General features: G+C 40.4%; 1 protein-coding gene, 2 long non-coding RNA genes and 1 pseudogene across 3 annotated transcripts; 2 read left to right on the top strand and 2 right to left on the bottom strand.

The window, feature by feature from the left end:
* The first annotated feature begins 1,262 nt into the window (after positions 1-1,262).
* LOC108956106 lies at positions 1,263-2,050 on the top strand. Its single transcript, XR_001982204.2, has 2 exons — positions 1,263-1,721; positions 1,920-2,050. It is a non-coding gene; the product is annotated as an uncharacterized LOC108956106 (long non-coding RNA).
* A 5,181-nt stretch (positions 2,051-7,231) lies between these two features.
* LOC108956105 lies at positions 7,232-9,504 on the bottom strand. Its single transcript, XR_001982200.2, has 2 exons — positions 9,109-9,504; positions 7,232-8,090 (listed from the first exon to the last, which is right to left on the bottom strand). It is a non-coding gene; the product is annotated as an uncharacterized LOC108956105 (long non-coding RNA).
* Positions 9,505-9,537: 33 nt separating this feature from the next.
* On the top strand, positions 9,538-16,406 carry LOC104426129 (annotated as a pseudogene).
* Positions 16,407-16,858: 452 nt separating this feature from the next.
* On the bottom strand, positions 16,859-18,171 carry LOC104426131 (bidirectional sugar transporter SWEET12). The gene is made up of 4 exons (XM_039304447.1): positions 18,158-18,171; positions 17,634-18,080; positions 17,379-17,498; positions 16,859-17,274 (listed from the first exon to the last, which is right to left on the bottom strand). Exons 2-4 carry the CDS (start codon positions 17,823-17,825, stop codon positions 17,062-17,064), a joined length of 525 nt encoding a protein of 174 aa, XP_039160381.1. The 5' UTR covers positions 17,826-18,080; positions 18,158-18,171; the 3' UTR covers positions 16,859-17,061.
* Positions 18,172-27,534: the final 9,363 nt, after the last annotated feature.

Below are 27,534 nucleotides of genomic sequence, written 5' to 3'. Positions count from 1 at the left end.
TTGCTTTTGCATCGAGTGCTTGTCTCTTGATTATTTCTTCCCGAGACATTCTGCTGGTCTCATCGTTTCTTTTCCTCTTTCGAGACGATGCGGTGGTAGGAGTAATTCCTTTTTCTACAACGTCCCATTCCGGAGGATCCTTTGATCGAAGGAAAGCTTTCATCTTGTTCTTCCGATGTTGTAATCCTTTCCATCAAAGTAGGGTGGTCTGCAGTATTGCTTTGCCCTTCCATCGCCCCAGGTGCTAGCATACTAGCCATGGATCTTTTACTACGAAGTAAAACACTTCAAATAAAGTAAGTACACGAGGCTCGATACCAATTGAGATAGCTAGTATAAACACCTAGAGGGGGTGAATAGGTGCACAAACAATTTATCGAAATACGGAAGCGATTCTTAGCATATGATAGAAAGGAAATTCTCTCTTGATTATCAAAATGAAATACGATTGAGGTAGAGAGTGAGGAAGAGAAAATTGAACACATGATTTATAGTGGTTCGGCTTATTCCAAGCCTACATCTACTCTTCCGCACCGACAGCCCACCGGCTGGATTTCACTATGATCAAAAGAGAAGTTACAGCACGCTTGCCTTGATTCCACAAAGTAGATGTTCTACCACACCTCCTCAAGGTTTCTCACAGATATAAACTCTCTTTTGTATACAAGTATTCGCTCAAAGGATTTGTCTAAACAAGAAAGGAGCTTCAGACTTTGGAATTCTTCTATCGCGCACACCTTGAACAACTAAGACAGTCTTCCTTATATACTCCTTTATGCCATCATACCCGTTGGCACTTACCAAAGGATTTCCTCCAATCTACCCGTTGGACGGAATCAATTAGGAAGATTGTTCAAGCTATTAAAGGAACGTGTTGATAACCCATCAATCATGTTCGCCCATACAATCAGGATCTCGGTTTCCATAAGCAGAACCTTCCAATAATATTTAGGCAATCACCGGATCTTTATTTATCGAATCAATCTTCGATCAATCAAAGGACTCCGTTTATGTCTTCTCCAGCCACGAGATCTTTTCCGTTGATAAGGTTAAATCCTTAACGAAACATCCAGTTCTGGATAACCTTTCTTCAACGGATTAGAGACTATCAATGAGGATAGACTTTGAGTCTTGAGTCTGGCTGTCCGGAGGTCTTCAGACTTTAAACAATAGAGTCTGCAAGCCTTCAGATTAGACTGATAGAAACGTTTTGTCAACTTCAAAACACTTCAAGAAGATTTCTCCAACACCTCCAGTAAGGGCTATGCTCCTTAACTTCCGCACGGAGCCATTGTCCATAAGCCATCTTCTCCTTTCCATCAAGTCTCGCTTTGTCAAATGGAATGTCCTTACAAGACATGGCATAATGCCCCGACTTCCCACATGAATAACGAAGTGTGAAAGCCGCTCATAACGAAAATCCAACCATAATGTCTTGTTATTGATTCTAATAAGTCGGCTTGTCTGCAAAGGTTCCTGTAGATTAATTTCTACTCTTGCGCGACCCGATCTCATGTTAAAACCTTCTTTAGTTTTTGCTTTTACTTCTAACACTGTGCCAATATTTTTGACTGCCTTGGAAATCATTTGTTCAGTGCACCACTCCAATGGCAAGCCAAAAACTTGCCCCCAAAAGGCGCAAGTGGAGAAGTCGTAGCAATGCAACGGGGTATTTGGAATCCAAGATTTAAAAGCTACAAGATGTCTGGAAAATAGCCAAGGTCCGCCCTCTAGAATCCTCTGCTTATCTATCTCCGATTTAAATTTTGCCACATAGACACCATCCTCTCTTTATGAGATGTCAACCTGTTATGTTCTCCATACCCTCTTTAACGTGCTTTGAAAAGCCTGGAAATTGATTGAGGGATTAGAAAATATTTTACCTATGAGAGTTAATCTACATTCGTCCAATTTTGCAGGGGATGGCTCGTCGTTCTAGACCCTCTATTTCATGTGCTGAGCATAATCTTCCCAGACGTTGACAAAGTGCGGCAAGTTGGGAAGAAGTCTCATCTTCTTCATGGTCCATGAGTTCGCTAGACAGAATCGAGAAAAAAGAAAGGGAAATCTAGGTCAGGTTGAACCTGTTAAAGCAAAGGTGAGCGAGACTGGCGTGTGAATGTTCCTGGGTAATCTCGAACATGGACAAAAGGGAACATGCAAACAACACTTGGAAGGTTTGGAGATGAAAAACAAACAGAATTGAAACAGAAGCAAAGAAGTGGTGGTGAAAGCGTCGATGGGGAAAGAAGGAAGAAAGCGAGGCTCGTTCAGTTGTACGAAGCAATTTTGAAGAGTGACGAAGCTAACTGCAAGGGAAAATGTAGATGAGACTTCCTGGAATTTGAGATTCCATGGCCAAGATACGGAAATGGTGACGGGAGGGTATTAGGGTTACACCTACCATTTCGGTAGAGGAAAGCTCTACATAACGAGAGGATTTTGGGAGAGCATATATTGATTGCTTCGAGTGGACAATGTAATCACTCGGTTCGAGGTTGAGTGTGGAATTATAATATGAGATGGCCACTTGATGGGATAAGAGCTGATAAGAGTCTCTAACGGTAAAATATGGGTTTTGATCCAGTAAAAAAAATAAAAAAGAGAAAGAAGAAGGAGAGAGACTGAGAGTTTTCGGGAGAGAGGGAGAAAAAAAAGAGAGGAAAAGGAGGAGGCACGTTCGGGCAGAAGGAAAAGAAGAAAGAGGAGGAAAGAGAGGGGACTCTTGCTGTGGACGCCTTGCCAAGCCGATTCAATTTTGATTTACAACGCTCGGTAAATGCTCATGCCTTCGTTTTTCTTATCAAAATGGTTTTCAAAGTTGGGGTTTAAATTTGGGAATATGTGAAATTCGTGCGGCGAAATCCGATTTTTGAGTCGTTGAGCTGTATATATAGAAATGATAGTTTAGGGTGCTATAGGATTTTACGGATCTCGATTTGAGTTTACGGTTTGCCCAAAACAAAATTTTGAAGTTTCTCGCTCGTGATGAACAGTGCGCGACCAGTATTTTGGGGCCATATTTTGTTGGTTTTCGGCTTGATTTCGGGTTGGCTAAATTGGGGTTCTTGTAATATGTTGGAAGGGCTTTCCATTGACTATAAGTATGCTTGAAATGGGGTTCAATGGAGAAAGTTATGGCATGACCAAGTTTCGCGCTCATGTTCCGTGTTGTGGACTGCTTAAATAATCGCTTTGGATTTAAATTATGGAAAAATTTTGCCTCGTGTTAAGTTAGATTTATACCCTGTCTTAATCATCATTCTTATTCTAACAATTTCGGACGCATGTCATGTTTTTTGACATTACAAGTTTATGAATTTGAAAATGATGTTGCGCATCATGTGATCGTCTCTTAATTTTCAATTATCTAGAGCATTCTTTGAATCATTTAAGTATTTCTACAATATATATATATATATACATGTCAAGAAATTTTTTTAAAAGATACTTCATTTTTGAAATAGTAACATGCGAAACCAGTTCTTCCCATAGTAGAATAAAGAATTTTGGGCATTTTCAGAAAGTTGGTTTCTTATGACTATATGGATTTCACAAATGTGACGATCCACATTGATTTTAATAGATAATACGAGCACACCTAACAATTCTTCATGTATAGAATAGACCAGCTGTGGCTGGTGTGTTTGGGAAGGCTTTTGGGGAAAATCTTTAGGAAAATGCAAAGATCTTTGAATTAAAGGTGTTTTCCAAAATGCAAATTGTATTTGATAAATTATAGTTTGAAAGCCCTTTGTGAAGTACCTCGGGGAATTACATTTACAAATGACTTTTGTGATAAAAAAAATTATCAAAAGAAAAATAAAAAAAATTGACCGGCAAGGGTAGGCGGCCGCCGGCGATTGAAATTTGTCGCCGGTAGCCAACATCCGACTTAGGTAGCCCGGAGACGATTGGGGAGGGCTGCTCGGGGTCGAGTGAACATCAAAGACCATTGGCAAAGGCCGCCCGGGGTCGGGCGACCTTCGACGACCTTGTTGACCCCCGAAAACCATCGGCAAAGACTGCTCGAGGTCATATGACACCATTGTAACCTCCGGCGACCCCGAATTTGGGGTGGCGAGGTTGTGTGATGTTGCCTCGACCTCCGGCGACCTCGGATCTTGGGCGGCGAGGTCGCGTGACACCGCCTCGACCTCCGGCGACCCCGCCGTGACCTAGATCCAAGGCATCAAGGTCATGGGAGGACCTCGCTGCCCCGGATTTGGGTTGCGGTGGGGTCGTGCGACCTCGCCGCCCTCGGATTCGAGGCGGTGAGGTCGAGGAGGTTGCACGATGCCGCCGCGACCCGGATCCGGGCAGCGAGGTCGCACAACCTAGATCGGGGGTGGCAAGGTCCTCTCGCGACCCTGTTGCCCCAGATCTGGGTCGCGGCGACCCAAACCTCGTTGCGACCCAAATGGTGCGGCGAAATATGCCACCCCGGGCATTGGTTGCGCCACCCCCTGACGACGATCGTCTGGGTGATGGTTGCCGACGATTGCCTGCCCTTCGCTGGCGATTGCTCGCGGAAGAAGAAGAAGAAGATGATGAATAGTGAGGGCAAAACTAGAAAAATGAAAAATCAATGAGGATAATTTGGGAAGATTTTTTTTTATTTTTTAGCCCCTCAGCTCACCATTCTCGGCATGCTGAAAGCCCAAGGCAGCCCCCAACTTGCCTTGGGCTTTCAGCCTTGTGAAGGCTGACATTTTGCAAAGAGACTTTGAAATTTCTTTGCCAAACACCCCATCCTTAGCCCAAAGATCTTTGGGGCTTCAAAGTAACCTTGAGAAGCTACTCCCAAACGCACCCTAAGTCTCTATTTTTATATATACCATGTTAGGAAATAATGGGTATTGCTAAATCTATTTTTTTAGACGTACCACATGTCATGAGATAATGAGCATGGATGCATATGGTCTTAGATAGGATCATTTTTAAGTATAGAAAATTTCCCGTTCAAACTTATATTTGTATTGTCAAAATATCTATCTAACTAGATGAAAAAAAAAAAAGACTTTAGTAAGTCCTTTCCCATATGAAAGACATGTCAAATTGAGATCCAATGGCTTAGGAACTAAAATTGATAGCTTAGGGCGCGTTTGGTAACATTTCTATTTAAAAATTGTTCCAAAAAACAGAAATAGAAAAAAATGTTTCGTTGCAGGAAACAATTTTTGAACAAACAATTTTTGAACAAAAAAACGTGTTTGGTAAACTTGTTCCAGGAATAAAAAATGAACGAAAACACGTTTGGTAAATTTGTATAATTTTTTTATTTATTTTATTTTTTAATATTTTTATTTTATTTTTTCTATTTTCTTTCTTATTTTTCTTATTTTCTTATTTATTTTCCCTTTTTTTTTCTTCTTTTGGCCGGTCGCCGGCCTCGGCCATGGCCGGCGACCAGCCGACAAGGGCGGCGGCCTCGCCCGGCCACGGCGAGGCCAAACTCGCCCGCAGCCCGAGGCTCGGCGTTGCCGGGCCACCGCCAGCAACGCCGACTTGGCGGTGGCCCGCCGGCCGAGCCTCGGCTGGCCGCCGGGTGAGCTCGGCCTCGCCGAATCCGGGCGGGATCGAGCTCGCCCGGCCGGCGCGAGGTCGGCCTCCCCGGGGGCCGGCGACGCTCTAGCAAGGTCGCCGGCTCTCGACGGCCAATCGTTAGCCCTGGCCGAGGCCGGCGACCGGCCAAAGAAAATAGAAAGAAAAAAGAAGAGGAAAAGAAGAAGAAAAAAGAGAGAAGAAAAAGAAGAAGAAAAGTAAGTGTTTCTAAATTTTGTTCTAGAAACAAGAAACGACTTTTTTTGTTTCTTGTTTTACATTCCGATGTGTTTTGGGAACAAAAAAAATTTTAGAACAAAAACGCATACAAACGCTTTGTTCCTTTTTGTTCCCAGGAACAAAAAAAACAAAAAAAGTTGTTTAAAAACAGAAAAAAGAAATGCAAACAAACGTAGCCTTAGTAGCCATATAACTTATGACCTTACAACACCAAATTTTAGAGATAGCATCTTTTATCATCTTTAGATGTATTGATTGTCAGAAAATTAGAAAAATGTATATCGCTTTCTCATATCAATATTGAACAATTATAGTCCTTTTTACAGCACATACGATCAAACTATTTAAGGAAAAAGAGACATGCAAAGTAAAGGAAATAATTAGGCAACAATTACAATCAGTATCTGGATCAAGATCAATCAGTCTAGGCAACAATGTCTTTAACACTCCCCCTCAAGCTGATGGTTTATACACATCAAGGATGCCAGCTTGCTTAATATATACACATGTTGCCTCTCACATAGGGGTTTATTGAAGATGTCTACGGGCTGTTCCGTCATTCTCATTTCTCTTGTTTTGATTACTCCATCTTGAGTTTTGTGTCTAATCAAATGACAATCAATTTCTATATGTTGTGTCTTTCATGGAAAACTAGATTTACTACAAGTTTAAGTGTAACATCATTATCATAGAATATGATGGTCGGTTCTTTTACCGATAGGCTAATATCTTGACGTAATCCTCTAATTCAAACTATCTCCAAGCTAGTCTTGCCCATTGCTTGATATTTTGCTTCGACGAATGATGAAAAAGTAGTTGACTATTTCTTTGTTTCTAAGAGGCTAATGAGTTGCCTAATTTGAAGCAGAATTTACTGAAATATTTTTTAGTCATAGGGCAAGTAGCATAGTATGTCACTATACGTTGTCATCTCCATGTTGCTTTCCCGAGAGGGTAGTATTCCCAAACTTGGAAATTCCTTTAAGTACTTTACAACCTTTAGTGAATCATTCATGTGGGATTGCTTCAGGTTATGTATGAACTAGTTGAAAATTTGCACGGAATAGCATATGTTGGGTTTAGTCATGGTTAAATATGTGAGTTTCTTGACAAGTCTCTGATAAGAAGAAGGGTATTTGAGCAAAAGGTTGTCATTCGGGTGTGATAGTCCTTTATAATACTCAGCAATTGTTAACTTAACATTCTGTTTAATTAGAATAACAATTGGTTTGGATCCCAATAGTTTTGCTTCTACTATGATTTCTAGGACAAATTTTTGTTAATTGAGGCAAATTTCGTTATCCGATCGTGTAATCTCTATCCCAAGAAAGTATTTGGAATGTCCTAAATCCTTAATATGAGACACATATGTTGGGTATTTTCATTATTTCCTATAATAAGCATATCATCAATGTATATAAGCAAGTAAATTGCTGAGAATAAAGCATAATCAATGTCGGCATAACATTGATAAGAAACTTGTTTAAGTCCATATAGGAATTTACAGAAATAACATACATTATTCTCTCATTGTCCGCGTAAATCCAGTGAAAGGTCCATGTGGATTTCATCTTTAAGATCCCCATGAAAAATGCATTACGAATATCCATTTGACGAATGGGCCAATCACGAAAAGCGGAAAAGAAGGAATGGACGGTGACTTCCTTCACTACTGGAGAGGGCGTTTCAATATAATCAAAACCTTCTTGCCGAGTGAACCTTTTGGCTACTAATCCTGTCTCATAAGGTTCAATGGAACCATCTATCTTGTATTTGATTTTGTGTACCCACTCATAGATTTTCCGATGAGGGGTATAGGAATGATATCCCAAGTTTTATTTGCTATTAGGGCTTGTAATTCATCCACCATTGCTTGCTGCTAACAAGGATCTTTTGTAGATTCATCATATGAAGATGGTTCTTGTCCTTCAAATATTCTACTCAGGCAGCACATATTTTAGGTGAAAGGTGAGTATAACATGTGATGAGATGGGATATTGTCTACTAGATGACTCAAAGATAGGACAAATATAATCTGTTGTCCATATGGGTGGTCATGTAGTATGATCGGAACGTCGATGAGGAATTAGTGCAACGGATGGAATAATCCCATGTGATTCAAGAGAGATATCACCCAAAGAAGTATGTGATTGAGAAGTTGCAGGGAGCTTTGATGTGACTTCCTGTGGAATATTGAGAGCTGTATTATATGTATCTGATAATGAGGTCACATCATATTGAGGAGCTGAGGATGCCATGGGAGAGGACATATAGGGAATCATCATCGGTCGAAAGGGCAACAAAAACTTCTTTAGTAAAAAAATGGCAGTGATTAGTAGCCATATTAATTTGTTTATGAAAAGGTAACTAGTCTTGGAACAAGAAAACATATTCATGGAAAATAATATCTCTACTGATAAATAAACGCTTAATGGATGGGTCATAAACTAAATATCCCTTTTGAAAAGTATGATATCCCATGAATATACATTTAACAGCATGAATATACAATTTGTTCTGAGGGCCCATGATAGACACATAATGTAAATAACCAAAGACACAAATGGCGAATATCTGGACTTTTCCCAAAAATCAATTCGAAGGGGGTTGGTCCATTAAGGACTCGAGATAATCCAGTTGATTAAGTATGTTTCCATGACCACACATTCTTCTTGGAACATTTTTGGAATAAAAGCTTGACATTTAAGGGAGCGAGCAGCTTCTAGAGATAACAATGTTTTCTTTGGACAACACTATTTGGTTGGAGGGAATATGTGCAAGCGCTCTCAAGGATACCATTTGCAATAAACAGTGAAGAATATTTGTGATTGAAAAATTCATAGGCATTATTAATGCGAACTCGCTGTACGGATTTATGAAAATGATCTTTTAATAAGGGTGAAATTTTTTTGAAGATGGGAAAGAACTTGGCCTTGGAAGCGTGTACGCAAACAGACGATCACAGCTCTTCATGATAGCACCATGAGTCATAAACTCGTGGTCACTGACTCACTGACTCACTGGCACTGATACAACTTCAGATAAATTTGAAGCAGGGTCATCACTAACTTAAGAAAAGGCCCAGTAGTAGACATGATCTCAGTTCCTAGGCAGTTCCTACATTCCACAAGAAAGCAGCTCCTGTAGTCGGCTTAAAACAAGAAAAAGTTCATATAGTCTGCGCGTATGACCCTGCTAAGCTGGTTTAAACTATCTTACCAATCTTATAAACCATATCTGAACAAGATGAAGATACCGGATTATATGGTTATTCAGCACAAATCGTATACTTAAACGAACATGGGAAGGAGAGGTGAGGGAAACCTTTGGGCCAATCGGAGACAACTCTCTGCTTCAACATCTCGATGGTGGGTGCCGATGAGTACTGGAAGGGACCCATGTCCGATCCATCGAACAATCTGAACTTTACATCCACCAAATCGTCTTCACGCATTTCCGCCTCCTTCTTGTCGATCAATCCCGCGTGCCCGTCTCTCTGCCTCGTCTCAGTTCAACAAGGGACCTTATTGGATCATTCCATCTGAATCAGCGAAAGGAAGTCGAGTCGATGGATTAAGCTGGCAAGCAGGAAGATGAAAAGCCGGGATTTGATGAACTCTCGGCAAAAGGAAATCAAAGATACGGCGTGGGAAAGAAAGCGAAGTTGGTGTCGAATTTAAAGGTATTGATGGGCAGGGAGTAGCTCAGAGAAACATGTCATACCTTGGCAAGTTGGTGAAGCTAACGACCGAAATGCGACTGCTTTTGGTTTGGAAGATTGGTGTCGGTTTGCTGGCGGGTCACCAAACGAGACAGGAAACGAAGACCAAAATAGAGACCAAAATAGTGTCGGACGGACAGACGGGACGGAACGCTGGAAACGACGTCGCCTTGTCTCTGCCACTGCAGCTCCCGCTTACCTCAGGTGGGATAAAGGAAGCGCCTTTTGCTCTGACGCATCATATTCCTCCCCAGCGCCGTCGTTTCTAGCGGTCGATGGTCGCAGGAAAATGAAGAGGAAGAGAAAGGAAGAAGGAGGGGGAGGTTGGGGAGGTCGTGTGGCAGACTCCGTTGAATCCGCCGGAGCGCCAAGATTTCATCTTCCGCGAAGGTAATTCATTTATCTCGTGACCTCACTCTCGACAGAGTATTTTTCTTTCATGGGTCATCATTGTTTATAGATTCTTGCCAGTGGAGAGAGCGAAAAGATGACTGATCTATGAAGAGAATGCAGGGAGGCGCTACGTCGCACCCTACCACTGCGAGTTCATCTCTCATGTGAGTCGTCGCTATCTCGTCTTTCTTCTTCTGGAGTGGAGTGGTTTGCATGCTTCACTTGTGATCGAACTTTTATTTGGTCAAGACCCTCGTTAAGCCCTTTTTCGCTTCAACCTGGAGCTCTCAATTTGGCTGGTTTCTTGTTATGAATTATGATGTATTATAGGTCAAGAGCCACTGGGCTGGCAAAACCATTGTGGATTTGTTTGCCCACGAGTTCAAAGGCAGACCTTATGAGTGATATGTAATCATTTTCTTCGTTGCATAACGAATGTTTAGTTCTGCATGTGACCATGAATTTTAATCATGCCTAGTCATAACCTGTAGGTCAATGCTGTTGAATGTGGATGGATACAAGTCGAGGGGAGGGGCTTTCCTATCTCTTACATTGTAAAATCGTCTGAAAAAATAAGCCACTTTGTACACAGGTTGGTTTGAGCTTTACACTTGCTATGATCTCTTTATGAAAATGTTGCTTTTAAAGAGTCTAATCTAGAGATGATATATCCCTTTGGCTGCATCAGTTTCTTTTGCTTAGATTCCCTTTCTTACCTTTTTTTATTTCTTCAGGCTTCTTTATTCTTTCTTCACCCATGAGTTGAGAATTCTAATCTTAATTTACAGTTTTTTCTAGAAGTTTTAGGGTATTCTTTGAATATGCATTAATCTTGATAAGGTCGTAGGCATGAGCCTCCTGTGACAAGCCATGGTGTTTCCGTCCTACAGAAAGAACCGGATGTGGTGACTGTTTGTAAGCCGGCATCTATTCCAGTAAGGAACGACACAATTATGTTTTCCCTCATTTCAAATGTACAACAAAAGAGTGATTTCGTGTGGATTTTGCATGAGTCTGTAAAATCACTGATGAGATTCAGACAGTAATATGGTTACAACAGCCTTGCTTGGTCTAGCTAGCTCTTCTGGCCTTATAGGATCTATGTTTATAGAAATTTCAACTTGTTTATAGGTGCATCCATGTGGTCAGTATCTTAAAAACACTGTGGTCAGCATCCTTCAGGCAGAGGATGGGCTGGCACCCCCATTTCATATCCCAAGAAGCTCTTTCACATGCGTGTGCATTCTTGGCTCTATCGAAATCAGACTGGGCATATTCTGTTTCCTTGTGATTCTTGATGTCTATCATTAACTCTTTTTCCCCACTCTGATCTATATCTGGTGACACATCCACATTATGGATTTCGTACATCCTCCTTGATATTATAATGCAAGCTGTTCACCGACTAGATTGCCTGGTCTCTGGACTCCTTATATTTGCCAGAAACGCGTCAAAAGCAGATCTTTTCAGGCAACAGGTAAGTGTTGTGTTGAAAAGCGTGCTTTTGGAAGCCGTACTAATGTAAATTCCTATTAGCTGCAATACTTGCGGGTGGTCAATTGCCTAAAAGGAAGTGGGGCTCTCTTACATTTACAACAAGGGTAGTGGTAGTTCTCTGAGCATGCTGCTGTGTTGTGACATCTTGTTCATCATTTGTGATATCATCACACCGTGTCATGTACATCTACTTTATGGAGTGACTTAAAGAGGTCATATATTTTCTTTCTGTGATGTGTATTTCCTTTGTATGGTGACTGTTTCTCCTAATAGCAGTAGTCCTATCACGTACTATTTCTGCTGCTGACTTCATTCCCTCGAGTAAAAATTATCTAGAATATCCTCTTATATACTTTTAAGTGTTTATACATCATATTTGTGATGTGGCGAGGTACACCTGATATTCAGCCTAAAATTTTAAGTTTCAACTGACATTAAATATCTTCAGATTGAAGGTGGTTTGGTGCAGAAACAGTACGTTGCAAAGGTGGTGGGTGAATTTCCTGAGAATGAGGTATCTCTTGCTTCAATCTGTTGATGTGGGATTATGCACTATAAGTGGATAATTTACTAACTGAAAAATCCTGCAGTACGGTACATCAGGGAGTTTAACCCTTAAGAATTGGAATTCTGAGATGTTGAAGTAGATGCACTCAATCTAGCAATGTGGTTTCTTTATTCCAATTCAACTATTTTCTGTTTGTTTGTTGAGTTGTCCTGAGAAGAGGTAACTCTGAAAGGACAAGTCTGCATGTGTTCTTTTTCTCCACATAGATTTTAGTAATTATAAAACTCCTTTTGAGTGGGAGAGGGTTAGTTGTTAAAAATCAACTGCACATCTTTCAGTTATTATTGATAAAAGATCCAGCTGTGTTTTCCCATATCATTTTATCAAACCCAAGGAAGATCCACTTGTTTATGAACACAATCAACCAGTCCTTTTTCGTTTAGGTCCTCCCTTCAGAAGATTCTGGAGGCTAGTTAGATCGTGTGAAAAAGTTCTAGAGAATGTGGCATCAGAAATGCATTCTTATTAGTTCTCATTTGATTTATGTGTTCTAAGGTTTCTTGTTAGCTGGAGGTCAATGTCAACATCAATTACAGTGCTCGAGAAGGCAGGAGCACAGCGGAGGTGAGTATTTGCTCAAAACCTTGTTATTTCAACCTTTTTCTGAGTTTAAATTTATATCAATCACTGTATTACATGAGGTTACGGAAATGAAACTGAGCATCTGGGTGTTGGAGAAGGGTCTTGAAATGATGGCTTTCTGATAATGCTTTTCAATGAAAATTATGTGATGCCTTCCTTGTGTACTGATTTCTTCTCCTTTCTTTCTTTTTTCTCTCTTTCGTTCGTAAATGAAGGTTTTTGTGACTAACCAATATGAATTCATTATGGGATGCAATTTTGAATGTTATCAGAGTTCTATAAATGGAAGCTAATGCCCTTTCTTAACATTCTTACAGAGGCATGTAAAAATAAGGGAAAAAGCCACGAAAAACCTAAATTTTGCCCAAAGTGACACGTTTACCTTAAACTTATTTTTTGTGACGTAAAAAAACCCCAAACTTTCCAAACCGTGACACATTTACCCTAAACTCTTCTTTTTGTGACACAAAAAATCCTGAACTTTCATTATGTGACACATTTACCCCAAAATTAGAGGGCATTTTGGTCTTTTCATTTTTAAAAAATTTTTAATTTTTTTTACTTTTAAAAAATTAATTTTTTTTTACTTTTTAAAAAATATTTAATTTTTCTTTTCTTTTCTCTTCCCTCCGCCGGCTGGCCGGCGAAGGGAAGCCGGCGTCCGGCGAGGGTCACCTTCGCCGGCCTCGGCTAGGGCGGCCCTCGCCGGCGTCGGGCGAGGGCCGCCCTCGCTTGCGTTGGGAGAGGGTGCCCTCGCCGATCTCGGCAAGGGTCGTCCTCGCCCGGCGTCGGGGCGAGGTGCCCTCGCCGGATCCGGCAAGGGCCGTCCTCGCTTGACGCCGGCGAGGCCGCCCTCGCCGCGCTCGGGCGAGGGTGTCCGCCCTCGCCCGACGCCGGCGAGGTCGCGGACGCCGGCTTCCCTCTCGCCGGCTCGCCATGGCCGGCGGAGGGAAGAAGAAAAAAAGAAAATAAAAAGAAAAAGGAAAAAAATAATAAAAAGACAAAATGCCCTTGATGGGGTAAATGTGTCACGCGCTTGAAAAGTTTGGGATTTTTCATGTCACAAAAAAAAGTTTTGGATAAATGTGTCACTTTGGGCAAAGTTCAGGATTTTTCGTGGCTTTTTCCCTAAAAATAACTATATAATTTTTGTAGATATCAATTTATGATGGCCTCTCAATACTTTTTAGGAACATTCATATACTTATGAGCCACTGTGGACTGTTATCTTGGTGATGTGCAACACACTGTTTGAAATGGAATTGAAAAGTAATGTGTGATGGTAATCCAAACTAAATTTGTCAGAAGGTAAGAGCTCCAAGCTCGTGACATAGTGCTGGCTTATGCAAAATCTGCGAGCCTTGGTACATGAAACAGCAAATCTAAATACTGCCAGCCAAAAGCAAGAAGCCACAGTTTCCCCATTCATTAGCACATATGCTGTCTCACTTCATGAGCTCCTTTCGACCCAATAGTATGTGATTTGGATTTTATATGGCTGAGTCATCATATAAAGGCTTTTTAATCTCTAAGGAAATTTAAAATGGTGGTAGGATGTCATCTGCCACCCTTCTCCTGGTCCACGTGGCATGGTGTGTCGCAGTGTATGACTGCTCTTAGAGCTTTCTTTTCATTCTACATTTAGAATACATCTGCCCTGACTGTTTCATAGTCGTGTCTTAATTTCAACCGGTACATTAGAGCATTGGCAGTGAATGGAAGAGCATGCTTTGTACAGGTGGGTGACCCTACTTGTGATACTGCCCTCTTGAAAGGAAAGGCCGCTTGTACAAAGTTCACAAGGATCAGCACCAATGGAACTCATAGCATTGTTCTCTGTGAACCAGTCACTGGAAGAACTCATCAGGTAAGGCAGTATGATGCTATAGGATGCAAATACCATGTTGAGAGTCTGATACCTCGTATTTTCTATTCCATAAGCAGTGAACCTTCCTTGGCTGTTTTTCCTTAATGTAGCCAAGGTCAATTGCATGCACAGATGTACCCACACATACAGGAAGGACATTGCATTTACTGTTAACTTTTTGAGCCATGTGCGCTTTCCTTTCTGCACTTTTGTCTCTCCATAAACCGCGTCCTGCTCATTTTGGAAGATACTTTCGGGTCCTGCTTATTATATACCTCTGCATTTGGTTAAGTCAGCCTGTTTTTTATATCTTCTAATTTGTGAGGTTTATTTGATATATGCTTGTAGTTGCAGTACTTTCTTCTCTCAACCCTGCTCTTTATGTGCAGACACGAGTTCATTTGCAGTTTAGTGGCCATCCAATTGCCAATGACATGCTTTACCTTCTTGAACAAAGGACCAATCCTTCAGATGAAGGAATGGTTGCCAATAAAGCTGCTGGTTTGTCATTGGAATCCAGTGTTTCTGATATTGGGCAGAATCATAAGGAAGAAGACCCTTGCATTGAATTTATTACTGACCCTGTGTGCACGAATTGTCCGAATTTAGCTCCAAAAGGGTGTGTTCCTCCTTTTTCCCATCTTGGGCACTTGTCTTTACTCATATTCTGCTTGCACACCTTTGCCTGCGTGTGTACGATAGAGAACCTAAGATTTGATTTCTGAGTTTCTGCAAAATGCAGATATGACGGGAGTGAGGAGGGATTATGGCTGCACTGCATACGATATTCTGGACCCGGTTGGGTCTGTGAGTGCCCATATCCAGATCGGGCATCACTTAGCTAGCCTGAGAACATTCCAAATTTTCATCTCGAGGCTGTTCTCTAAATTTTCTTGAAAAATGTAGCAAATTCACATAATGCAGCTATTTAGGGCGTGCATGGTTGCACTTTTATTTTTTGTTTATGAACAGATTTTCTATTTTTTTTGTTCCCGGGAACAAAAAAGAACAGAAACGCGTTTGCGTTTTTTGTTCCAAATCTGTTTTTTGTTCCCCGATAACAAAAATTGGAACAGAAACAAGAAACAAAAAAAGCTTGTTTCTTGTTTTTGGAACAATTTTTAAGAACACATTCTCTCTCCTTTTTTTTCTTCTCTTTTTTTTTCCTCTTCTTTTTTCTTTTTTTTTGGCCGGTCGCCGGCCCTCGGCCATGGCCAGTGACCGGCCATCGAGGGCCGGCGACACCGTCGAGGGCCAACGAACTCGATAGAACATCGCCAAAGCATGGGCGAGGCTCGGCCTCACCTTGGTCGGGCGAGCCTAAGCTCGCCCGGATCCGCCGAGGCCGAGCTCGTCCAGCCACCCCGAAGCGAGCCTCGCCAGCAACCGGTGGGTCGGGCGAGCTCGGTCTCGCCGGACTGGGCGAGGCTCGGCCTTGCCGGGCCGGCGAGCCTTGTCGTGGTTGGGCGAGGCCACGGCCCTCGTTGGCCATGGCCGAGGCCGCGATCGGCAAAAGAAGAAAAAAAAAAAAAAGAAACAAAAAAAAAAAAAAAATAAAGAAAAAAAGGAAAAATAAAATTAAAAGAAACAAAAAAAAAAGAAACAGAAATTTACCAAACATATTTCTATTTTTTTTTTATTCTTGAAAACAAGTTTACCAAATGTGTTTTTCTAGTCAAAATTGTTTCCCAGGAATAGAAATAGTATTTTTTATTTCTGTTCCCTGTAACACTTTTTGAACAGAAACACAAACAAACGCGCCCTTACTTTTCCAAAATGCCTTGGAAGAATCTGATACAGTGAGAGGCAATTGCAAGCCTGTAAAAATTGTTTCAACTACTGCAATAGTGTATTCCAATTCCGCATGCTCATTGGTTGTAGAAAAAAGAGCTTCCTCATAGGGGAAATTGCTAGCGTTGAAGTCCTTCATGTTTGTAGGATGAGAATCAATTGTTGATCCTGCTTGACAAAAGAAACATTTTGCTGTGACTCAAGTTCTTTTATCGTCAGTCTGATTGAGGAAGTACGTACTGTTTACTTTCCTTTAGGGGGAAGTTCCTCTGATCTCTCAGTTGAGTATCAGGGATATCTATGGTGTGTTGGGAGCACTTTTTAACTATGATTTTTTGTAGTAACTGGGTTGACGGTCCGGTTGAATCTGGGCCTAATGGTACGTGCTATCCTTAGTGAGTTTATTACCCACTTGAGCAAACTTCTCCCAAATTGGAATCAGAGAGTAAGAATGTCATCTCAGGGCACGCATTACGTGACCCAGTTATATTCTGATGAAGAGGCAGATTTAGGTCTCCCAAAGTGTCTCGGATCTTAGCTCATGATCCTAACTAGCTGGATTTCAAAGGAAAAAAATTGTTTAGTGAGCAGACAGACCTCATGGCCTGGTAAGTAGATGATATCAATCAATCAGCAAAGAACGGAGAGTAGCTGAATCTGTTTCTGAAAGAGTAATGCGTCTGATAACTGTATTATTAGGAAAAACAAGTTGAACATTCACAAACAAACTCTACCCCTCCAAGCACCCACATGCGTGCATGCATTTGCACTTTACATAGCAGAAGCAACGAGTAAGCCAGCTAGGAGCTGCTGGAAAACAGAAAATCTGATCGGGCATATGAGTAACTTAGACGCCTGTCAAACTTCAGATGGAGGGGCCACTGGTCCTTTATCAGAAGCTTCAATAAAGATGATGAAGGCATGCCCATTGCAACTTTGTATATCAGAGCTCAGCTTTCCAACACTGGTATCATTCTTTTCCTCCTCCGTCGCAACTGTATTTCCCTTCCTGTATATGGCATGCAGCGCCATCTGAAGCACTCCAAAGATGACTCCTAACACGTTTGGACCCTATATATGCACGTACACATGTTAATACTGTTCATTCAGGGGAACGGAAATAATATTGCCACACTCGCCATCTTGATTTTAACATGTAGATGAACCATGCATACCGCGACATACAAGTCCTTGAGGAATAGGCCGTATAGGAGCCATGTCACAGCACTGAGCATGAGGAAGAACGATAAAGAAAAGGGCAAGAACTCCACGCTCTTGGTGCGTATCACCATTCTCTGCACACACGTATGTAAACTCACATGTACGTCGAAACCAAAATACATGTCATGCACAACTTGTGTCCTACATTGACATGCAAGACAGGCGTTCTTGTGCAGAAAAAAGAAAGGAGTCACATAGAAGTAAATTACAATGACGCTCAGAGGAGCAGCAAAGACTGCAACAGAGAGTGCAACGCAAATCCACCCAACAAGTTGGACCCTCACCGATCCCTTTGCCAAGAAGTGGGACAGAAGAAGAATGGAACAATACCCTCCGAAATTCAGCAACAGCAGCGTCAGCGTCATCATCTGCTCATCCACTCTCCAACAATTAGAATACATTAGGTGTGTTCTTTGCGAACAACGCTGTAGCTACGTACCCTGGCTTGTTTAGGAGCATAAGCAAGGTAGAGAGCGATATAGATCGTCTCTATGGCGCATCCGACCGAGTTGACCGTGAGGAGCAGGAAAGCGCTGGACTCGGACTTGAGGGATGCATAGTACAGCCAAAGCATGGCGCTGAACAGAGAAACCACGTACGGAACTGATTCAAACCCTTCGGTTGACTTCCTCCTGCATATCCTCCAAAATGTTGGCCTGCCAAAGAAGATTAAATAAGTCCTAAACCTTATATTTGTCAGTGTGCATGGAGTGAGAAAGAGTTAAAAACTTACACTGGGGCCAGAAAGATTACGATGGATATGATATTAACTACAACAAGGATCATCCAAAGGTTGACAAACACGTCAAAACAAAGTCATCGGTTGTTGTTCGACAGTAACTATAAAACAGTTGGATACCGTGTGTAAAGTACCTAGAACTCCAAAAATAAGCACCCAGGGATTGTCAGTCGTGAAGATGGCCATTTTCCCACTCTCTTCCTCTCAGAAACTGAAGATATTCAAATGGAAGATTTCAAAGCTGAAAACAAATAAGGCTATGTTGTGGAAATTGTGCTCACGTTGGCCTTGCAATTTATAGAGGAGATGGAAGGCAAAAGTTATGCTAGAAGATAGAATGATTTATGATGGTGGTTGATTGAAGAGAGAGTTGTCAAAAAAATTTAAACCTATTACATGAGAGGCTAATTAAGTCTTAAACTTTTCAATTTGCTGAATATAGTCCTAAACCTTTTGATGATTTTTAAATGTAATTTATCATGTCAATTGACGTGGCAATTCAGTTAGCACCAAATGTCTTATGTAGAACAGTTGGCGGTTGACGTGGACGATCTTAAATGACACAATGTTCATTTTGCAATTTTTCTTTTATGAATTATTTTGATTCTTTTTTTTTAAATGTAATATTCATCGTTTCTATTCGTCGGTCATCAGAGACTTGGCGATGGTTTGTGAAGGTCGTTGGCTACAGGCAAGGGCAACCCTAGAGTTGGCCACCCTTGGCAAGGGCATCATGGCCTCGCCAAATCTAGCGAGGATTACCTTAGCTTGTGGCCGGCGGCTTTGCCTAGATTTGGCAAGGGCTATGACCCTCACTTTTGACCACTAGAGGATAAAGATGAACAATAGAATAGGAAAAATAAAAAGCAAAAAATATTGAAAAGAAAAGAAAAGAAAGAAAGAAAATTCAGATATTCTTGGTTCAATGCAAAGTGAAGTCGTTTCATATAAGATTGTCCATGTCAGCTATCGATTGGGTATTAGTAGAACCGTTATGTCAATGATTTCTAACCTAAGGTTTAGGACTACATTAGTTAAAGCTGGCAAACTTAGGAATTAATTCATTGCCGCATAATAAATTTATGATTTTGAGATAATTTTGGTGTTGATTAAGTGATGTAATAGGCATCAACTTATCACATCATTTAAAGTATCGATTACGTTGATGGCGATAGTATCTTTTAATATTGCAAATGGAGATAATGATCTCGCCTAATAATTGCAGGTGGCATATGTAGCACCTTATCATGGCATAAAGATTCAGCGCCCGTACGTGACGGCAGCACCTTATCATGGCATAAAGATTCAGCGCTTTCTAGGACCCAAAGTCACTTTTGATCACGTGACCACATTCGTTGAACTAAAGTTATAATGCCTAAATGGAATTTGGATGAAAGGATTTTCATGTGCTAATTATACTAAAATTGATTGACGTAATTGATATATTAAGTGATGTAATATTATATTCATCCACGGTGTCCCATTTATTTAAATGCATACTTACAAATTGCTATGTCATTTGGTATATCAATTTTGCATATCACATTTTCATATAGCTTATTTGTACAAATATCAATTTGATACACCTATGACGATATATTTAATCAATGTGAAAGGAAGTAATTAGGGGACAACATAAGTCACTAATCAACATATGTTTCTTTATATGAGGGCCACAACTTGGCTAAGTGCGTGTCAAACATTCGTAAGAGTAATATAATCACACACAACCTCGTCGTAAAGTAAGTGACTTTTGTATTTTCAATTATTGAGTATGATAGCATACCTTGTTGTCCATGCCTTTAATGGAAAAGTACTAAAAAAGTTCTAAATCTATTGTATTGGTACCAATTCAGTCATAAACCTTTTAATTGGATCAATTTAGTCATAAATCTTTTCACATTAGTACCAATTCAATCCATTTGACTAATTTACGCTGAAAATTATTGATATGGATGTCGGCTGGCAAACATGGTGTGAACGGCGTTGACATTGACATTTTTAATAATATTTAATAATTTTTTTTTTTTTTTGCATTTATTGAAATTTTAAACTAGTTTATTGAATTTTTTTCTTTTTTTTTCCCTTTCTCCTTTCTCTTCCTTTTCTTTTTCTTGTGGCCATCACCGGCCACCAGCCACAGCCATGGCTGCGAGGTCACACTTGCTCGCCACAAGCAAGGATTGGCCTCACCAAGTCGAGGCCGAGCGTCGGCCGTCTAGGCATGGCCAGGCAAGGCCCCCATTTGTTAGATCTAGCAAGGTTGACCCTCGCCCAGGTTGGAGCTGCCTTGCCGTGCCTTGCTAGGCCTCGCCTAGGCGAGGGCGAGGTCGACGAGCCCCGACAAGCCTCGCCTTGGCCATGGCGAGGTCAGTCTCGCGTCGAGGAGGTTGACCCTTGCCCAGGCATAATATTGATTTTCCTTCTTATTATCGTTGTTTTATTGCAAGAGATTGATTATATATTATTTTCTATATAGACATGTCTTCATCCACATTAATTATATATTGATGTTATATATTAATATGTCTTCATTGACATGGCAATCTTAGATACTTAGAAAAAGTTAAACTAAACAGGGTGTAGCTTACGTTTCTACTTGAGTGATAAGTTAAAAGGAAAAAATTAATTTACAACACTTTATACAATCATCTGGCCATCTAGAAAAAGAATGATTTAGTCAAAATAATAGAGGAGTAAGTGTATTGAAAGCACCAAAACTTGTCACGAAAGTGTAATGAAGTTTTAAAACTTTCAAAAAGTACAATCGAGTTTTAAAATTTATCAAATTGGTCTAATTAAATCATTTTGCTAATTGCACTTTTTAAAAATTTTAGAACTTGATTATACTTTTATAATAAGTTTTAGAACTTTCCGTGCACTCATCCTGATTATTAATCAATATGAAGTGAGAATAAAAACAGAATTTGCAATACTAGCATACTGAACTTAGTATTTAAGTAAGTAAAGCTAAATTTGCTGCGAAGAAAATTTGACTCTAGACATTAGATAAAAGCAAAGACATATAACAGAGAAAATTTCTTCTGACCCTTACCTATACCAAGAAGCTATGTTCTAGGAGCAATTACACGACTGTCTGTTGGTCATCAGGATATGTCGAATGTATTAGCTTATGTTAAATTAAAGAGCCTGGTACATTCTATGAAGATCTCAGGTGGAGCGATGCATACTCTAAATGTCGAAGGATTGGGATGAGTCGGTTCACAGCTAGATCTCCACTTGGCCAATTTGGGCAATCCTACAGATGTCAAGGGGATAACCATCGATCCATCCATTCATGGAGTGACGTCTTGCCATCCCCACCCCATCTTTTTCACACACCCCTCCGCCAAAAATGGGAGACAGGTGGTTTCGGATCGATCCGCGTATCACTTTTTCGCTATAAATGCCGAATCATTTCGGGTCTTTATATCGTTTCCTATGGCTAATCAAGGCTTTAATTTAATGATATCGTTGCGCTTTATCGAGTAGCCCTTTTTTGACCGTGATATCAGCATTAACCTTATCGCGGATTGCATGCGTTCGTAACATGCGTCTTATACGAGAACATGCAGTAGTGTACCCTTGACATATAAACTCTCCTCCCAGATTCGTTCGATGGTATTTGCGATTGAAATTTCGTTGGCCAAATTGCTAGAGAGCTCTCGATGTGGGCAGGCTCGGTTCGAGGTTGAGTGTGGAATTATAATATGAGATGGCCACTTGATGGGATAAGAGCTGATAAGAGTCTCTAACAATTATCCGGCAACTGTGGAATCATTGGTGTTGTTATATATTTTATTAGCAATTGGTATATGCTTTGCTTTTGGCTTTAGTTATTTATGTGATCTCTTTTTATAGTGGGAGAAAATTGTTCATAAAATCTTAAATCTATTACACTTTGGCTAATTCAATTCTAAATCTTTTAATTTTGCCAATTGAGTAGTATAATTTTTTTGACAATTTGCTTGTTGAGTCCATTTGGCCAATTTTCGTATGTGGCACCGCTAGCATGAAAGTGGACAACTTTTGTAATTTTTTTTTTTATTTTTCTTTTTATTTTTTCATTTGTTTTTATTTTATTTTAAAGTAGACAACTTTTGTAACTTTTTGACAATTTGCTAGTTGAGTCTATTTTGGCAATGTGGTCACCCACCTAGATTCGGCGAGGGCCTTCGCGCCCTCACCCGCAGTCGACAAGGCGATGGCCTTGAGTGAAGCCTTCGTAGTGAGCAAGGGTTGTTGGTGACCCTCGCTAGCCCAGAAAAAAAAAAAAAAAAAAAAAAAAAATAAAGAATAATTTTTTTAAAAATTACAAAAATTGTTACGTTGGCATCACGTTGGATGACCCCCATCCCCCCTGAGGAGGTGGGGATATCTATGTCAGCGATAACCTAGTTGGCTGAATGGACTTAATTGTCAAATTATTAAAAAGTTTATAATTCAATTTGCAAAGTTGTCTAGACCCAAATAATATTAATAAAATTGAAATGTTTAAGATTGAATTGGTCCAAGTGTAATAGATTTAGGTCTTTTTAAAGAAATTTCCCCTCTATAACGGTTTTGCACGTGCCTGTGTGAATGTTCTGATTGGGAGGAGTATCATTGTCCAAATTAATGAAGGCGTCGTCCATTGCGGAAAAAAGGTTTAACTTTTGAAGCAACAGTGAGGGCGAGGTTCATCGATTATTGAAGTAACACACTTTGCCACAAATCCATTACGAGGACATCTTTTCCAGAACAACACCACCCTGATGTTATCTATCAGTCAACGCTGGTCAAACATTGCAATTCGACATTGAATGAAGTTCGGGTTAGGACCATCCATTTGTAATTCGGAATCATGTACTCAGCCTGAGTCGAAAGCAATAAGACCCTAACAAAGCACTTCCTGGAAATGAAGGGAAAATAAAGGGCCACCATAATCGTTTGCTAAATGTTTGGATAATTAATAATATATGGTAAGGCTGAATTGCAACATACCATTGGTCTATTCGATTGTGATAGGGAAACGTATGAGAGTCGAAGGTTCCATCCAACATGAAACATCTCCTTTAGCAAAAGAGATTTGCGGTCTGAAAATAAGTGCTTGGACGTCGGGACATGGAGTGCGTAAATGGGCCACCATTATCGTTTGCTAAATGTTTGGATAATTAATAATATATTGTTAGGTGATTGACGTTGAATGGGTGCCCCTACTAATCTTAAAATTTGTACGATCACATGTGGTTAATTAGTGGGTCTTTGGTCTTGATGGTAAGGCTGAGTTGCAACATACCATGCACGTGGTTTTATTTGATGAATCATGTAGCCTAACATCAAGTTCTATGTTTTAAAATATTTAGATGTTAAACTATATTTTTATTTAACAGTTTAAATTTTAAAAAAAAATTGACAAAAGTCTCATAAAATCTCATATCGTATCAGATTAGGAGGTCTTGATTTCAAATTTTTCTAGACCTCTATTTGTCTTCCCAATTGCTTATTTCCACCCTACACATGAGGGGTAATAGAATATTCAAATAAAAGCTAAAAGCTTTTGTGCAACTCTAACGGGGCTTTACAAATACGTTTTTCCTAAAGTGTCCTAATCATGCGGGTTTCAAAAGTAAAGATATAATTCAATGAGTCACGACGAAGGACCCAAGGGCACGCGAGAATAACCAAGTAGAGGAAAGAGACCTCCAAACGAGGATGTAGTTAGGCAGGATCCCAATCGGACTGGGACTCTCCACATCTTCATGATTCGTGCCTACCTTTGTACCGAACGGCCGTCTCCGTACGTGCATTCTCGTGTCCAACCTTGTTGTATACGAAGATCTATGCGGCAGGACAACGAGCAGCACACCAATGTGCTTAGGTTTGGGTCTTTTCCTTTTCCTTTTAGTTGCCGATGATGCGTTGCTTTCTGGTTGCGCGCTAATTGGATCATATCCGAAGCAAATCTCCGAATTAGTTCTATGAGAAAAGACTTCAGTAGAAACTGGGCTTTCCTATGTACGAAATTCGTCAAAATGTCCATCTTTGTAAACCACCAATATGAAGCTTGACTGAAGAAAGTTTTCTCTGCCAAGGGTGGAAGAAAATATTGCCCAAGCAAGATAGTAATTATCCCCAAGCCCCTTGTGTTCATCATTGTAAACTGAGTCGAAGTTACCCGTGAGTACATAGCCCGGGCCTTGGTTCGATGATATATTACTCGATCAAATCAACTTGTTTGATCTAGAGTCGAGCTCAAGCTGCTTGAATTTCATATCGAGTCAAGCTCAAGCTTGCAATTATAATTGTGATAAAATCAAACATAGAGTTCCTTGAAGTTACAAAGTGTATCCACACATATACGAAAATCCAAGGAAGATATTTGGGCTTTATGAAGCTCTAGAAGATCGAATTTCTTTAAGCTCAAGCCGAGCTTGGTAAAACTCTATTACGTGATCGAGCTCAAGTCAAGTTTCGAGCACCTGACCAACGTGCTCTTCAATAAATTACACATTTCCAAGATCTTTTTCCCAACATTAAAAAATGCCGCCCATTTTCACTCAATTATTGTCAAAAGTGGTGTCGGAAAGACTTTTGGCGGCTTATGTGCACTAAATAGTGCAAGATATGTTATTTAAGGCCATCTGGCCAGTTATTAATGCCATCAATTAAGTCATTAAATCGCTATGACCACCAATAAGGGAAAGGCTGGAAATAAAATGCTGGGGGCATAAGAACTCTGTTGTAGACTGCAATGGTGACTCGACCAAAAGAGTGGCTTGACTCGATCGGCACCCGAGTGCCTGACTAAACTATTGAAGTTTCACAGATTGATGAGTATATAATGTAGAAAATTATTCACATAAGCAACTAATCAATCAATAAGAATCGGATTCATATATGACTGTAAAACATCGAAATCAATAAGTATAATAGAATTAAAGCGTGCCTGTTTAAGCCACTGCTTTACTTGAAGAAAAATAGATCACTCCAATTCCCAGAGATCTATCGGGATGCTAGATCTTCTTCTCTATGACCTATTTCAGTATAGCGGTTTTCAATGTGATTAAAGCAATTGATAGATATACCCTACCCTTTTATAGGCTAGAGAGGGGACTTAGCAAAACCTAATCAAAGCGTGTCAATTGAGCCATTCCATTACGGGCTTCAGTTAAACATAATTGTCTACACTTTGCTACTTAATTAGGCCTGTTATTAATAGATGCCAAAACCCAATTCAATAAGATCATTCTAGGGTTAACAAATATTGGAACATCCATTAACCCGATTATTTAAAATAGAAAATTAATTAATTAATGTAAGTCCATATTATTAAAAATTTCTAACAGATAATAGATATTGCCTCAATGTTACGAAGCTATGTCATCCTTAAAGAAGTGCAGCGGGCTAGACCGAGAGGCCCGGATGGAAGTTGTGCCAAGCTTTTGTATCTGGTAATCTCATGCCAGATGATATGACTCTTCTACTAACACAGAACCCGTATCCATTTGACTTTTATTGAAACGTCCCTCATTGAACGACGCCGACGATGATATGGTTGTTTATTAGCTTTCCGAACGGTGGGCTTCTCTGCTTTTAAAGGAGGTAGATCACGACAGGCATCTTTCACGGCCAATTTCGATTTAGGTCACGAATCATGATCTTCATATGTGAATCACGGCAAACTTGTCATTTCTTTTCGAAATATGGATCAAAGAGATAGTAGAATGAGTTCATTTACGACAGGAACGAGACAAGGAAGATTTTAATTACTAGAAAAGACATTGCAATTCTAGAGCACTTATGCACGTGGTGTTAATCTCCACTTGCATATACAAGTTATGACGCGTGCATTGACAACATAGAAGAAAGAACTTAATTAGCTTACTAGCTACTTGAATGGCAACAGCAGAGACATATGCTGCGACTTAACCCGGGTCAAACTTCACATGAACCATTTGCAACTGGTCTATTATTGGAAGCTTCCAAGCTTATCTCACCCTCGTATACATCGTCTTTCCTCTCCTTGATCTCATCAACGTCGATGATGCTATCGTTAAAGGCGATATTGCGACTTTAAGTATCGGCAATCGGCGTTGCACCATCGAAATAATCGGGTTCCTCCAAAACCATCACATTCCTCTTCCTATATATCAGATAGAGTCCCATCTGAAGCACTCCAAGGATAAACCCCAATACGTTTGGAACCTATGTAAATGATCATACATATGTTAATGATTGTATATGAGAAATAAAGCGACCGTAGTCTCCATGACACACTTTTTTTCTCTGGGTAATAGAAAACTCTTTTTAGCATAATTTCTAGTATTTGTTGAAAGTCGATGCGTACGGTGACGTGGATATCCTTGAGAGATATACCATATAGGAGCCAAGTTACAGCGCTGAGCGTGAGGAAAAATGAGAGAGAGAGAAGGGCATGAACTCTACGCTTTTGGTGCGTATCACTGTTCTCTGTGCAATATTCGTCGAAAATAAATGTCATGCAAAACTTGTCTCACATAACTCAGCAGTGCACGAAGGAAAGTATAACTAGGGAAAAGTAAAAGGTAAGAAAATCAAGAGTTTTTTCCAATTATTCACCACACTTAAAGGAACTGTGAAAACGATGATGGAGAATCCAGTTGGACCCTGGTTGATCCTTTTGTTAATTAAAATGATGTGAAGAAAGGAACAAAACCCTCCAAAGCCCATCACTATCTACTTCATTGTAAAAACCTGCATGCATGTATCACGGGTTGATTGATTCTAATGATTCCTATCTTTGTGGCCTTAGGATTTGATCCCAAGTTAGCCTTACACATGTACGCAGCTCACAAGAACAGAGTATGAGAGTGAAACTCAAATTTTATTAGCTTGTGAACAAGAGTGTACAAGTGAGGGGAAATGGTCCCTTATTTATACAAGTATCGGCTGATTCTAGCTGTTGATCCCTCTTTGATCCAACGGTTGTATTTGAATATATACAATCATTATAAGGTTGCACCAGAAGCTCAAGAGGCCTTAGGCCATAGGCGAACTCAAGGGATGTCTGCTATGGCTCTATTGCTCATGGGTCATTTGTGGGTGCTCGTGGACTAGTCCTTGTGTGGGACATGACCCTTCATTTGGACGTCTTGGATCATGCTCGTCCTTGGGCCATGCGATCTCTCCCATCTATTCGGATGACGTCCTTGTCGCTTTTTGGCTTGGAATACGTCGATGTGTTTCTTGAACCATAAAGAGTCTCGGACGGTTCCCAACTCACTTCACTCTCTAGAACGCCCTTCCATTGGACCAGGTATTCCTTCTTGGGCATGCAATACCTCTTCCATATGATTCGGTCTGCCATGATGTACTCGATGTTTGGATTGTTCAAGGTTTTTACCCCAAGG

This window comes from Eucalyptus grandis, chromosome 11, assembly GCF_016545825.1.
Source record: "Eucalyptus grandis isolate ANBG69807.140 chromosome 11, ASM1654582v1, whole genome shotgun sequence".
Lineage (NCBI taxonomy): Eukaryota > Viridiplantae > Streptophyta > Magnoliopsida > Myrtales > Myrtaceae > Eucalyptus > Eucalyptus grandis.
This window is presented reverse-complemented; position numbering and strand designations above follow the sequence as displayed.

Excerpts from the sequence above, each read along its gene's own strand:
- LOC104426131 (XM_039304447.1), bottom strand. The coding sequence starts at position 17,825 with ATGTATTCTAATTGTTGGAGAGTGGATGAGCAGATGATGACGCTGACG. Across the intron at positions 17,499-17,633 it reads CTGCTCCTCTGAGCGTCATT|AGAATGGTGATACGCACCAA; the intron begins GTAATTTACTTC and ends ACGTGTGTGCAG. Across the intron at positions 17,275-17,378 it reads TCAAGGACTTGTATGTCGCG|GGTCCAAACGTGTTAGGAGT; the intron begins GTATGCATGGTT and ends GTGCATATATAG.